Consider the following 14,867-nt stretch of genomic DNA (forward strand, 5'->3'; position numbering starts at 1 on the left):
TTGGATCACAAACCATGGTCGCCACAACTGGTACCAAGGTGACCCAACCTGGTTCGACTATCCTGATAGTTGCATCTCACGATGACCCGGGTCCCTTAAACTGGCGTAAGTTTGCCTGATGGAAACCATGCGGTGAAGCTGGCTGTCGGGATAGTAGGATGATTGTTTCGCCGACTGGTCGAAGAGATTCTGGATGTGGGATCCTTTCGACTCCGCACTCCGGAGTCCGGAGTCTGGAGTCTAGACTCGGGTCTTCGGTCGAGTGAAAGCTGTAGCACACACCGAGTTCGGCGGTGAATGTGAATAAGTAAGGGGGGGAGGGGGGCATATATCCTAGCCGCCTCGAAGCCTAGCAGGTCCGGGAATTTGGGACGTCCCGTTGATACGCTGATCCTTTTAACTTTACCGCCGAGACCAGCGGGAGGCAGACCATGAGCCTTCTGATATATTATTACTTTCGGTCATTAATGGTAAACTGCAATCCAGCTGGGGTTCCCCCATTGCTGCTACTCCTGCTGCCTATCCTCCACGGTTTTCCCACTCCTCAAGACTATCGACGGCTCCTCGCCTTGCGCCTCAGGGCCATTGGTTAGAGGAGGCAACTTTGGCGCTTGGTAGGTTAGCCGCCTTTTCGAAAAGGTGATCGATTCGATCGGTGATTTCTCGGTTATTCACCGGATCCATTTACCACTCGCACACCGCTTTTCGCCACGCGATATGCCAAACGCGGAAACCAATGATTGATCCTAACTAATTTCATTTTCATTCCTTTGTTTCAGAGAGGTACGATGCCGCCTACGAGTGCGAGGGAAAAACCCTGACGATCGAGTGCGGTGAGGGTGAACTTATTCACCTTATAAGAGCCAACTACGGACGGTATTCGATAACGATATGCAACGAGCACGGGAACACGGACTGGAGTGTCAACTGCATGTCGACTAAGTCGTTCAGAGTGCTCTTCGACAAGTAAGAAAATCATTTCAAGTCAGATCTGATGTGAAATTGTGTCGGAATGGAGAAATAGAATTTACGTGTATTGCTGAGAGAGATAGAGAGAGATTTTAGTGAGAGGTGAAATAGAGAGGAGGGATCTCAGAGATGTACGAGTTTCGTACGGTTCTACAAACTGGCCAATTGTTTAACCGTCGAAGCACGTTTTACCTCTGGAACGGTGCGGATTCAAGAGTATATAAGACAAAGAGAGCTCTGTCACCGTGACTTATTCTGTTGATCTAATCCGTTCTAAAAATCCAAATCGATTCACCGTTTCTGCCGCAGTAGTTGATATCATGTTCAATGCACCGGGTGACGCTTTTTAAAAAATAAATGAAAAGAGTTTTTTTTTTTTTTTTTTTTCTCTCAAACTATTCAAAAAATCATAAGTTTTCAGAATTTCAATATAGTTGTACCGATGTTTATTTAGACATTTTATCAGTGTCTTTGTAGCAAAAGAGTCGTTTTATCACTTTTAATTTCATTCATTTATTCAAAGAATCCTTGTGTCCCTATGTCGTATACGATGTACTACGAGTCACCCGTGCATGCTGCTGTAATCGACCTCTTTTTTAAGATACGAGACACCTCCCGATAACTTTCCCTTCGATTTATGCTCCCCCCTTTTCTCTCGTTTTTATTTTTCCAATTTTTTAATATCTCTTTTACCCTCATCTCGAAGGGCTTGAACAATGTTTCAAAGTTCGTGAGAAATCTGGACTTTGAGGAAAGAAAAAATTGTTCATTCAATTACAATAATCTGCATATAAGTAAGAGATTAATTTAAAAAAAAAAAAAAAAAAAAAAAACAAAAAACAAATTACAGCGTGAGGCGATTTGATTTCTTTGTTGTCATCATTTGATTCATATTGTATTTACCGCTGCTTTAGATACCATACGTGATATTATTCGTGCTTGAAAGGTTCACTATTTTCGTTACAACACGATCATTTCGAAACTCGTATAATACTCGGGTTACGGATACGTGACGGTTGACTTTTGTGCTATGCGTTTTGACATGTTCACTCAGTATTTTTTGATTTTCACTGTAATTTTAACCTAAACAAATTGAAGTCCTAATTCACACTTTTTGTTGCTAAATACTATTTGTTTATATTGTTATATTTATGTGCTTTCTGTTCGATACGATTTGATATCTATCTCTTGTTGTTATATTGTCTTTCAATGTCTGTCGTTTTGTTTGTTGCTTATTTGTTTGTTTGTTTATTTGATTATTTATTTATTTACTTTCTTTGTTTCTCCTCTACGGGATTACTTACAATGATAAATTTACTCTCGTCAAGGGTTGCGGTACTCCGGTCGTTATTTATTTTTTTCTTTCCTTTCTACTCGATCATCCATTTTTCTTTCTCCGCGTACATCTTGTATATAAATCGAATGTAGTCTGCAATAAGAAAAAAAAAAAAAAAAAAAAAATTTCCTTTCTCATCTCCGAAAATAACGTATAAACGCTGACAAAAATTGTTTCTACTCAAAAACTTTCTTGATCTTCGGCGATTCGCTTGATCGGTTACGCGTAAAAGCTCAATGAATTTCTGTGGAAGCCTGAGGTTTTGCTTTCCATGAAGCTAGAAGAGCCTTTGAACTCGTGGGCAAAGACGCATCTTTGCTTTTTTTTTTTCTTTCTTTTTTTTTTTCTTACTGCTTTTTATTTCGTTGATCCCTACCTGCCTTTGTTATATCTAATAAAAAATGAAGGGAGAAATTGAAATGGTTAAATAAATAAATCAATAAAACGCGTTTCGTATAAATCACCTGCAGCCAATACGTAAATTGATAAACAAACAGAAAAGGATTTGAGCCTGGTTGAATATTTATGTTGAGGGATTAAATCGTTATACCAAATGAAAAGTTTCTTTACTTTTTTTTTTTTTTTTCTTTTTAATACCGTGACGCGAGTTTGCCAGATTCCCCCCCCCCCCCCCCCCCCCCTCTTTACCCAACATTCAAAATCCTCCCAATATCGCATGATTTCCCTGTGGAAAAATTATTATTTTTTTTTTTATTTTTATTTTTTTTCTCAAACACGGCAGCAGCATATGTAACTATAGTTTTTATACCGTTGCGATCAAAATGTGTTATTTAATTTCTTTGACTATGCAAACAATGGTTATTACATCGTTTTCGTTGGCCAGTCAACGAATTCGTTGTAATTCCGTTTTCAGTTGTACACATTGTACTGTGTTGCTTCAATTTTCAGAACTTTTTTTTTTCCACATTTTCTAATTTCAAATATTACATATTCATCCTGATCGTAACTGCGTAAACAAGTTTTTCACTTGTCGGGATAATTTACGTAATGATACTTTATTTATTCATACATTTCTGTGTAAATATATATAATACATATTTTTGTCAATGCTTAGTATTAAACTTGAAAGTTACCAATTGTACTGCCATGAATTATCCTGCTGCTAAACATAACTGCCTTCAAAAAACGAAAAAAAAAAAGTCAAAGAAAAACAACGATAAACAATTTTCGCGATCTTCTACATTTCTTGTTTTTTTTTTTTTTTTTCCTTGTTCTTCCTTTCAACGAGTCACTGAATCTGAAGAAAACTAGTCAAGATCGAATAACTCACCTGCAGCCGCATCCACATATAAATATATAGTAAATCCGTGTGAAAAATATCCCTTGGAAAATAAAACAAACGAATAATTTCGTCGATTTAATTACACTTTAAAACGTCCGGCGGGGAAATTTTATAGAAGGGAAAATGAAAAAAAAAGAAAAAAAACATTTTTATCTACTGCCTACAATATTCTTCGCTTTCTTTTTTTTACTTGCAATAGTTAAACCTTTAAAATTGAATTCTAAAATCATGAAAATTGCTCGACGTGTCGAATAATCATCTCGAGTCAGTTGCAGAACTTGAACATCTGGACAAAATGATGATACCCTATCCTGTCCATGACGGCACCACTCTAAAACTTGTGTGTTACGCAATTAATATCTCCTGTGTATAATAATCATGCTGTGTTGTGCCATTAATCCGTTTGTCAAAACTGTCACTAACAATACGTGCGACGTCCCTGCTGACTTGCCGAAAGCTTTTATCGTTATACATCATTGCAAACGTAACTTTTTCGTACTCGCATAATAATTTTATGCACTGAACCGATGTTGCGACAAACTTATATTTCACTCGAGGGATTATACCGGATCTAAAAAGCAAGTTTAGAACAAACTTGACAAAAAATTTTGCGGAATCTGCTTTATATCATTTGTAATTCTTACTGTATTATTATCACGTTGTTGCTTCGAGTCATTTAAATTCGCTTTAGATAATTCGAAGTCGTTTGAAATTTTTTTTCAAATCCTTTCAAGTATCGCACTAGAATCCCCGATTTGGTTAATTTCTCGAGTTTGTTCAAGGTGAACTTGGATACTGAACAGCTTCTTCGTTTACACTTTGGTGCTGTGATGAAATTCACAGAGAACAGAGAGTTTAAGGGATGATGTAAAGAAGAAAACTGCTCGAGTGCTTTCAAAGTTGACATACTAACAATCTGTCCTATTTGCAACTTTTCGACCCGTGAGAGAGAGAGAGAGAGAGAGAGAGAGAGAGATAAATAGAGAGCACATATTTCCTATTGAAAAAATGACTAATATCATTACAGCTTGAATAACAAATAGTACAATCGCATCATCGTTACCAAACCTATAACTCGGGGTTTAAAATTGCGCTGTATACGACGATTTTGCAAAAAAAAAAAAAAAAAGGTGCGAATTTCGAGAAACAACTCGCCTCCGGTGATTCCTAGCTGTGAAGTGTAAGAAAAAGTAAATAAATAACACAGATCGTGAAAAAAAGGACCCCTTATCCCGAGTCGTGTGAGAAAGATCGGGAGATGCTGACAAAAAGTGAACACTGAACAGTCAAAAGTCAAATGTTTCCAAAGGGATTTTTTTCACTGACGGTTACAGGTGCGACGGAAGAAGGAGTTGTACGGTGGATGTGAACAGCAATGTGTTCGAAGACCCGTGTCCTGGCACTACGAAATACATAGAAGCACAGTACTCTTGTATAGGTCAGTTTTTGTTTTTTATTTATGCTTTTTTTATGTTGTTTTCCATTATTTTATTTTTTTTTTTCTCTGTGTTGTCGTTCTTCTTTTTCTTCTTGTTTTCGTTTTCGTTTTCATTTCCGTTTCACGGTTGGTGGAACAACGTGCAGAAAAAGAGAGAGAGAGAGAGAGAGAGAGAGAGAAATGGTTCGTGAATCGGAATTCGTGCATTCCAATTTCATCCACCTTCTGCAGAGGAGAGATACGCTATAGATAAAGTTCTTCCGGGTGATCCCTGTACCTATGGCTCAAGGCTAAGCCCCGTCAGTAAAGAAGGCTTTTCGTCTTAATTCGGGGAAATTCAATCAACACAATCAGACAAAACATGGCCTGTCGGCTCCCCCCGTATTCAGCCATCTCTCACTATACGGAAGCCGGTTGATACCACCCTTATATCTTATACCTATCTACCTACCCCCCAAAGGTTGCGAGAAAAGCAACGACCTCGACGTGTCTCGTTTCCCAATATTTTTTTGTTTTTTTTTTCTTTTGTCAACGAATCGCAGGATGTGTAGAAAGAAAAAAGAATTTTCGACGATCGTTTTTCCGGTCCGGGCAAAGCAGTTGTAACACATTCATGGCAGTGCACTCGGTAAGGTGTATCGGTCTTGTCTAATGATGGAAAAACCATTTTTTTCTTTTTGCCACTTCCGCAACTTGACCAGGTGTGATCAAAAACGGAATTGCAGTATCGTTGCTTCGACTTCGCAATTCGGCGATCCTTGTCCAAATACGCTTAAGTATTTGGAAGCACACTATCAGTGCATGTCTGGTAAGTACAAGCTATCCTTAAGACTTTTTATAGACATTTATATTGAATGATTAACGGCGACAGGAGACGATTGAACAAGTGTGGCTCTGGTGGCTAAGTTAAATTTCTTGAACTTCCAATTTTTATAGAAAAAATAATGTCGAACACTTTCGTTTCGTCTAAACAATGATTCGGTAAAATACCCTGCCTATAGTCTGATTCCTGATGACAGATACAAAACAATATTACACCTATACAATTTCGGGAGATATTCAATTCCCGCGTTGTAATAGCGAAGGTGGGTAATTGCCCTTGATGAAAAAATAATGAAACACGAATGCTATGATTTGGACATCTGACATGACTGCAATCTCCTTGACGAGCGGCAACAAAATGAGAGATGCTCTGTGGTTCGACCAAATGATCAAAGTTACGGAGCAGTCAGATGTGGCGCTAATAGTGATGGACACACTTGCTCGACTCCTCTCCTGTGCCAGGAGGATTAATAAAGGGTATTATATATAACCGGGATCCCGATTCGTTCCGAAAGAGCCGGGCATTACCGGAGCTATCGATAACTGCTCGGGGTCTTTGTTTCTCTTTTTATCTTATACCTGCACGAGCTGGTGATCGTCAAGAAGACGGTGTAGGGTCATAAAGTGTCGGGTGTTTAGGGGATTTGCCTTATCGCGAATCCGTTCAACCCTGGCTAATAAAGCGGAGAGCTCTCTCTCCTCCGCCCCCTGAAGATAGCTCGCGAAATGTCTGAAACGTTTCATTCTTGGATTACATCTCTTAACCGTCAATAAAGTTGATTTCAACGTCGAGATAATATTGTAACCGCGACTATGCGTAATGTTTGTTCTTAACTGAGGCCACCTTGGATTGGATAAAAGTTCAGCAAGCATGGCCAAAAATTACCCACGTCACTTGTGCCGGTACCAAACATCCACCTTTGGGTAACCGATTGCCGGTTGGATTTTTTTTTGAAAAAAAAAAAATGTTTCCAGCCGCAACAACCACCACCACTTCACGACCCAGTCCTCCGTGGCTCATAACTTCGCAGCCGAGTGTCTGGAGCACCGCTAAACCGACCGTCAGGCCATTTTCCAGAAATACTGCACCGGTTCAGCCCCCACCGCCTCCGACACCACAGACGCCAGCCGTCATCCCTACCACTTTACCGAGGTATGTATCCAAGGACGATCAGATACTTCTCAGAGCACAGGGTGTCCGATTGTTTCTGTTATGGCGTTGCTTCTCGACTTTTGCCATTCCCGTATCAGCGGTTACTCGGGACCACTTTCAAATGGATTTGGAAAAATCAATCCATGATGACCGGTGGTCCTGGAAATGTCCTTGAATTTTACTTGCCCTTCAAAAGTCCTGGAAACTGTCTTTGAATCTTTCTTGTGTCCTGGAAATATTCTGTTTTTAATGTCCTGGAAATGTCCTTGAATTTGTTACTTTTTTTTCTTTTACTGGACACCATGCTATGAAAATCAGAGGAACCTGGTACCGGAGTTACGTATTATCTTATACGGACAATTTCATAGTTTGGGATACGTATTTTATATAAACTCTGCAATGGTTCATATCATCGATCTGTTGAGTAATGCTTGAGGATACGTCAAAACAGAGTAATGAGCCCAACTGCGTACTTGAGAAAGTGAAGCCAGACGTCTACTCGTGCAGTTGTATCCTCTAAAAATACACCTAGTCTAATACGCGAAATACCCTTTGCCTCGACGTTGTCGTTGGGAAAGGACTTGCCTCGAGTATCATTGAGGATGTCGAATTGAGATGAAACAGAGATTTTTCTTACAGTCCCACGACGACTCCGTCCAAGGCAATTATCGGTGACGGTTACAACGACGAGGACACATCATCGCCTGGTAATGGTCTGGGTGCACCAGTTCCTCCATTGATGTCTGAAACGACCCAAGTCTCGCCAACGACATTGTCCCCGTGGCGAACGAGTCGTCGAACAACCGGTGAGTTACTCTTTGCTGAATGAACCTGGTCGTTATTTCCATAACTTATAAACCACGATTACTCCAGTTCCGAGCACCCTCTGGCCGGAGTCCAGCTCAAACGGACAGTGGTCAGACTACACGAAACGCCTTTGCAAGCCGGTAAAGGCGAGAAATCTGTTCTGGAACACGACGCGGGCGGGTGACGTAGCCGTACAAACCTGCCCTGGCGGAGCGACGGGAATCGCAAGATGGAAGTGCGTCGATCAGGGTGACACGGCCGTTTGGTATCGGGGCACTCCCGATCTCAGCGAGTGTCGATCCGTCTGGCTGACGGCGTTGGAGAACCGCGTGGAGGACGGTGACGTTATTCTAAGCGTAAGCAGCGAGCTGTCTCAAGTGACGAATAACAGCCGGGTTCTGTACGGCGGGGACATGATGATCACTACGAAGATCATCAGGAACATGGCCGAGAAGATGAAGGACAACCTGAAGACCTACTCCGACCTCAGACAGCAAGAGGTTGCCGTGAGGGAACTACTTCAGGGCGTTATCATAACAGGTAGCAACTTGTTGGACAAGACCCAGCTTCCTTCGTGGAAGGATTTGAGCCATCAGGAGCAAATGAGAGTTGCCACATCGCTGCTCAACGGGCTTGAAGAGAACGCTTTTCTTCTGGCGGATGCCTACGAGCAGGAGAACACGATCGTTCAAAAAGGAGAAAACATACGTGAGTAGCCAGAGTTTGTTTGTGGAGTCGTGTGAGGTGTTGGTACTAATTATTCGAGTATTTCACAGTTGTGTCGATCAGGATTCTCGAGGCTCGCAATATAGAGAAAAATCTCGAAGTATTTCCGAGCCAAAAGGTGCTCAGAGAGTGGCCCGTCTCCAACGATCACGTAGAACTTACGAAAGGGGCGCTTTTGGACAACAGTGACAACGGTATCATCCGTTTGGTCTTCATGGCCTTTGACAGGCTCGAAGAAATACTTCAGCCCCAGGCGGAGACCTCGTCTATAGTCGGACACGACGACTCTCAGTTCAGGCCGAAGAACACAACCAGAATACTGAACACCAAGGTGATATCGGCGTCTTTGGGCAAAGGGAAGCACATCCAGTTGTCGGAACCCGTTAAATTATACTTCAAGCATCTGACCGTTGAAAACGTGACTAATCCAAGCTGCGTCTTTTGGGATTACACGATAAAGTGAGAATAACGTCCTTGCACTGTTTCTCAAAGTCTGAGACAGCTCTGTCTACCTATGACCGAAAATTCAAACACGTTTTTATTCCCGCAGTGCATGGTCCGAGGAAGGATGTCACGTTCACCTCACCAACAGCACCCACACCGTATGCGAGTGCAATCACCTAACAAATTTCGCTGTACTGATGGACGTCCACGCAATTAAATTGGACACGGCGCATCAAGTCGCTCTTCAAATCATTACGTACATCGGGTGCATAATTTCTGTAATTTGCCTCGTCCTCGCCATACTCACGTTCCAACTATTCCGCGGACTCAAGGTAACCGTCATTCAGGTTCAGAGCATATTCGCGGCACCGATTCACCGGGAACTAATTTTCACTAAATACCATTTTGTTCCTCTTTCAGTCCGATCGAACGATCATACATAAGAACCTCTGTATCTGCCTGCTGATAGCTGAGGTTCTTTTCGTTTGTGGTATCGGTCAAACTGATCAGAGAATCGTTTGTGGCGTCGTCGCTGGATTGCTTCACTTCTTTTTCCTCTGCGCGTTCGCGTGGATGTTCCTCGAAGGTGAGACCTGTACTTCATGGATAATGAAATCCAGTGAAATAATCCCAGCAAACTCCACAGCCAACACATTTTTTTTCATAAATTCATCATGCAAATTTTTTTCATATCAATTGCGCTACACAAATCGTTTTCTGTGTGGCTTATCTCTCAATTATCGACACTTCTTGCAGGGTTTCAACTTTACGTCATGCTGATCGAAGTGTTCGAGGCGGAGAAATCCCGACTTCGATGGTACTACTTGGTCGCTTATGGCGCTCCGTTACTCGTAGTAGCAATTTCCTGCATCATCGATCCTCTGAGCTATGGAACTGATCGTTACTGCTGGTTGAGAGCCGACAACTATTTCATCTTCAGTTTTGTGGGGCCCGTGATACTCGTTATTCTGGTAAGTGTCCTCACACAACGTTTCATTAAAAACTACTCGAACAATTCGGTTTAAGCTTGGCCTCGGTAAGTCTTTGCTCTAAATTGTGTTTTAAAGTACATTTTTCAAAATGACACTTCATTTCAATATGCAAACATTGAATGAACTGCGAATAACTATTATCCTCTTTTTCTTTCAGGCGAATCTCGTCTTTCTATCCATGGCAATATACGTGATGTGTCGTCACTCAAACACCGCCATATCCATGAAGAGCAAGGAGCACTCGAGATTAGCTAGCGCAAGGTACGGTATCAATTTTTTTCAACAATTTATCTAATGCTTAAGTTCTTTCTTTTTTTTTTTTTTAAGAGAAATATATACATGAGGCAATTAAAATGTATACAATTTACGTATAATATGCCACTAAATAAGAACGTAAAATTGAAAAAAAAAACCGTAAGATCACATCTATCAGTAGTTCTTATTATTTTGTAGACATTATACGACGTCTTATTTTAAACTTTTCACTACCTTCGTTCGTTTGCAAGCTGTTTGATTCGCTTGAGGTTTTCCGTGTTTTCTGTTTTACTTTTTTTTTTTGTACTGTTTCCATTACCTTTCGTTATGAAAATGAATTTGGTTTATCATTCGCGCCTTTGTCGTACAGTATTTTTTCGAATCCGTATTTCTATTGGATATCTAAGATCGTCGATGCACTGTTGTTATCCAGCATTTGTTTACTTGTTATAATATTGGAATGTCCCCGTATATGTCGAAATATATATATATATATTTCTTTTTGTATGAGGGGCGATTTTTTGAATGCATCAGAGATCGAATTTATTACAACTACATGTTGGTAAAATTGTTAAAATGAACAGTTGTTGCAAATTGAGTTTTCTGGTTTGTCTGCAAATATTATAGATGTATAAGAATTGCATCGGTGTCGGTTTTGTAATTTGAGAGTAAACGCGATTCGAATTACTGTGCGCGCAATGTGAATATTGTGATAAAAATTTTAGTATTTGCAATAGATGCATCGTAGTGATTTATCAATTAGGGAATAAAAAAAAATAAAAATAAAATAATAAATATTATTATAACAATCGGACAGTGATACGAATCGGATAATTTTTTTCAATATTTAAAAATTAGACAATAATTAATGGTGTCGGTATACAGTCACTTAACTACGCAATCTTGTTTCATTTTTTTATTAAATCCTTCACCCACTTCTGTCTACACTTCTCCACATTCTTCTGCATGGCGTGGTTGGTTGGTAGTGGAAAGGAAGAGAATGCTCTTCCCAACAAATTGCAAGCGCACTTGTAAGATATTTACAATTTTTATTATTATTACTTCTTATCCTTATTTCTATTTTCATCTTTTTCTACTTTCATTTTTCAACAGTATTATTGTACATCTATAGTATCTATCTGTATCGTTAATATTCTTCTAACCTTACTAATTTCTCACAGTATACATAGGTATACTTCTCTCTTCTCTCGTAATCCTTTTACGAAGAAAAGTGTATTTTAAATAACTGCCACTCTTCACTCCTTCGTATTTCTTTTGACTGTTATTGTTGTTGCTATTATTATTATTATTATTTTTTTTTTTTTTATTATTTTGTAGTATTTAATATATTATATTACACGTAAATACTCACACGATCATCTTACGTCTTTATAAACAATATACTAACAATAAGCTAAGGACTATCACGTAGACTCGTAGTAAGCGATAAACAAAAAATACGTGATCAATGCTTATGAGAAATAGATATTTTCAATTATTGCTGAAAAACAATGTCGAGCTCTTTCTTATTCAATTATTTCGTTTCAAATGTTTCACAATTCAATGAGACAGTTTAAAATCGTTATACTGAAAAACGAACGTTTGCTTCGAGCGAGTCTATAATATAAGTCAAATGCATGCCTATTTTGAGAATTTTTTGTTTTTTTTTTGTAATCGAACTGTTGAAAGTGATTAAAATCACACGAATCTGAATACAGTTGAATCGGCAAATGAAAAAAACTATGACAACTATGTCTGAAAATACTGAAAGATATGATAAATGTGTGAATTTGGAAATTTTATCAGGGCCTGGCTGCGAGGAGCAATCGTTCTAGTCTTTCTCCTGGGACTGACGTGGACCTTTGGATTGTTGTACTTGAATCAAGAATCGGTAGTGATGGCTTACATATTCACAGTACTGAACAGTCTCCAAGGATTGTTCATCTTCGTGTTCCACTGTGTGCAAAACGAGAAGGTAAGAGTAGTCCAAAAAGACTGGCGAGTAGGATGCCGAACTCGGATGGTGAGGGTAGGCCTGTCCATCAATGACTGCTAATAAAATTCACTCAACTTCAGAGAGGCCGATTATAACAGACCTAACTCTCGATTCACGATTACAATTCACGTAACTCTAAGGAACCCGATGATAAAACAGTTAACTCCTCTGCGCAAAGCATAGAAGATAATCGTTTTATCGTCGAGGTTCGTAAAGTTACTTGAATTACAATTGTCACTAGAATACTTGCGCACTGCGGTACTGCGCAATCTAATAATTCGAGTATCTCCCCTTGCCGCGAAACAGATGAATGTGAAGATGCGCAGTATCGGATTGCGCAAGTATTCTACGCTTAGCAGCGCCGCCAAGCGGCTTGTTGTTGGACTGTTGGCCCACCTGAAACTAGTCTTTTTTGACAGAAGTTCGGTCTCCTGGTCTCTGGTCTTCTCGGAGTAGGCAATACGTGCGATATTATGACATTCCTCAACATCGATTCATCGACCGGACGAATTCATTCCCTTCCCCCCCATTTTTTTGCCCTCATATTTCAGGTGCGGAAAGAATACCGTAAGTTTATCAGGCGCCATTCATGGCTGCCAAAGTGTCTCCGATGTTCGAAGACCGTCTCGGGCAGCTCAGCCGGCTCTTCGGGGACAAGCGGAGGCGTCGCCGGGACGAATGGCGGCAAGGAATTCGCCTCCCACAACACGTCGTCAAATCCGTCGGCACCGACGACGGACAGCTCGGGATTGTCTCCTCACGCAGCAGCTAGCGTGGGTACCTCACCGAATAACCACAACAATCTGACAGCGCCGTGTAACAATACGAATCTTTCGATAAATGTCAACCTGAACAATCTGTCGCTGCGATCGCCGGTCGGGACACATCCAATGCACTTGATGGCCCCGAGCAACCACAATAGGCACGCTACTCAGCAAGGTATCCAAATACCGCTTAAATACACCAAACCTGAAAACAAAATCAAATATAGAAAAAAATAATAAACAAATAATATATCATATATATACATGTATATATATATATATATATATATATATACGTAAAGTACGAGGAAAATAATTAATCGATACCCTCGCTGAAGTCTTTTCTCGTTTATAAATTCTTGCTTGTTACATTAGACTAATTTTTTTGGTCATGTTTCTTTTTACATAATATACATACAGCATAATATTTATCGCACAGAAATAAAAAAAGGGTCTTTGATGGACTGTGACGTTTTACGCAAGATTTAAATCGTATACAATTGTTGAATTTTTATGCTATAATTATTGTCGACAATTCGGGTATATGTGTCGACTTTTTTTCAATATTGGAAACACGGAGAAGACAATAATTTAAATATTGAATTGAATGATTCGTAGGTATAACATCGTACTAACTATGCGAAGGAACGCGCGATCACTGTAGAAGCTCGGAATAAATTACACAAGAGTTTGCGTAAAACCGAACTTTGTCCATATGGGATACGCTCTGTTATGCTATACTATAGTTTGATTTCGTTGATATACGTATTTGGTAATTGGTAGTAAAGATTATATAAAAAGGCTTTTCTTTTACGTAGAATTTGAATTAGCTTGCGCAATTCGCTGTATATTGAACATGAAACATTGTTATAATCATAATTTTCAATTTGTACTGTAGAATCCTTGTATTATTGTATATACAGAGTCGATTTTTCTTTAAGAACTTGTAGAGTGAAAAAACGAAAAAAAAAAAAAAAAAAATTAGGAAACGTCACAGCTATAAAAAGAAGCCCACGCTGAACACCACCGTTTCAAAAAACTCTGATTCAAAATTATTGATATAAAAATAACAATTGAATTACCATACGAAAATCCTCATAAATAGATTATTCGTTCGTACAGAAGGAACAGGCCCTTTTTTTCATAAGAAAAAAAAAAAAAATAACGCGTAAAATCACGCGTTTGAAATGTTTATCGACATTTGCATACCGGCTGAATTTTTAATTTATACATTACTTGTCTTATTATTTGTTGACTCGAATGAATTTCTTTCCCTCGTTTAAATGAACGTGAAAAGTTTATTTGCAGGAATACTTTATACTTTATGATAAAATAACTTGACTTACAATGAAATGAATTCTTTGAAATAATACAAAAAAAAATGTTGATCGCTGTACACATTTTAATTCGCATGTTAATTTTTCTCTTATACAATCTAACACGATCTAATTATCTAAAAGCAGATAAATACATATGTGTTTCGCGTATGTATCGACACGATCTTGGAGCAAAAGGGCCTTGCACTTCTCCTATTAATACTAACAACAATAGTGGTGACTCAAAATTTGCTTTTCTTGCGGGGTTTGGTGTACGCGGTTGCTGGCTACTTTGTCTATTATACTATCTGATTATTGTACGATGAACGGAAAAGAACACGATGTACCACTTATTCTATCTGCATGATGATTTTAACACGAGTTTATTTCAGAGACACCCACACTCGTCACTCTCACGGTGGAAACTCTGCTCGGAATTCGTTACTTTTCGTTTTCCGTATCATTCCAACACCCTACATCGAAGTTTACTTTTATTAAAAATCTCTGCAAACTCCACAAACACAAACATCCGGCTGCTGATATTCG

General features: G+C 39.3%; 1 protein-coding gene across 10 annotated transcripts in view; it reads left to right on the plus strand.

The window, feature by feature from the left end:
- LOC124218570 (Calcium-independent receptor for alpha-latrotoxin) overlaps window positions 1–14,867 on the plus strand; it is a 247,395-nt gene that overhangs the window by 227,650 nt on the left and 4,878 nt on the right. For 4 of the 10 annotated variants that reach the window (XM_046625134.2, XM_046625130.2, XM_046625128.2 and 1 more), the window contains exons 3-15: window positions 780–966; window positions 5,748–5,854; window positions 6,844–7,021; window positions 7,661–7,827; window positions 7,895–8,536; window positions 8,605–9,013; window positions 9,105–9,330; window positions 9,419–9,584; window positions 9,755–9,969; window positions 10,148–10,251; window positions 11,232–11,276; window positions 12,052–12,220; window positions 12,793–13,014. In XM_046625134.2, the coding sequence (XP_046481090.1) occupies window positions 780–966; window positions 5,748–5,854; window positions 6,844–7,021; window positions 7,661–7,827; window positions 7,895–8,536; window positions 8,605–9,013; window positions 9,105–9,330; window positions 9,419–9,584; window positions 9,755–9,969; window positions 10,148–10,251; window positions 11,232–11,276; window positions 12,052–12,220; window positions 12,793–13,014 (2,837 nt within the window). Of the gene's footprint in view, window positions 1–779; window positions 967–4,942; window positions 5,047–5,747; window positions 5,855–5,897; window positions 6,346–6,843; window positions 7,022–7,660; window positions 7,828–7,894; window positions 8,537–8,604; window positions 9,014–9,104; window positions 9,331–9,418; window positions 9,585–9,754; window positions 9,970–10,147; window positions 10,252–11,231; window positions 11,277–12,051; window positions 12,221–12,792; window positions 13,181–14,867 lie in introns of those variants that run through there. The other 6 variants (XM_046625138.2, XM_046625137.2, XM_046625131.2 and 3 more) reach the window with 5 other exon arrangements.

The sequence above is a fragment of the Neodiprion pinetum genome, chromosome 5 (genome assembly GCF_021155775.2).
Source record: "Neodiprion pinetum isolate iyNeoPine1 chromosome 5, iyNeoPine1.2, whole genome shotgun sequence".
NCBI lineage: Eukaryota > Metazoa > Arthropoda > Insecta > Hymenoptera > Diprionidae > Neodiprion > Neodiprion pinetum.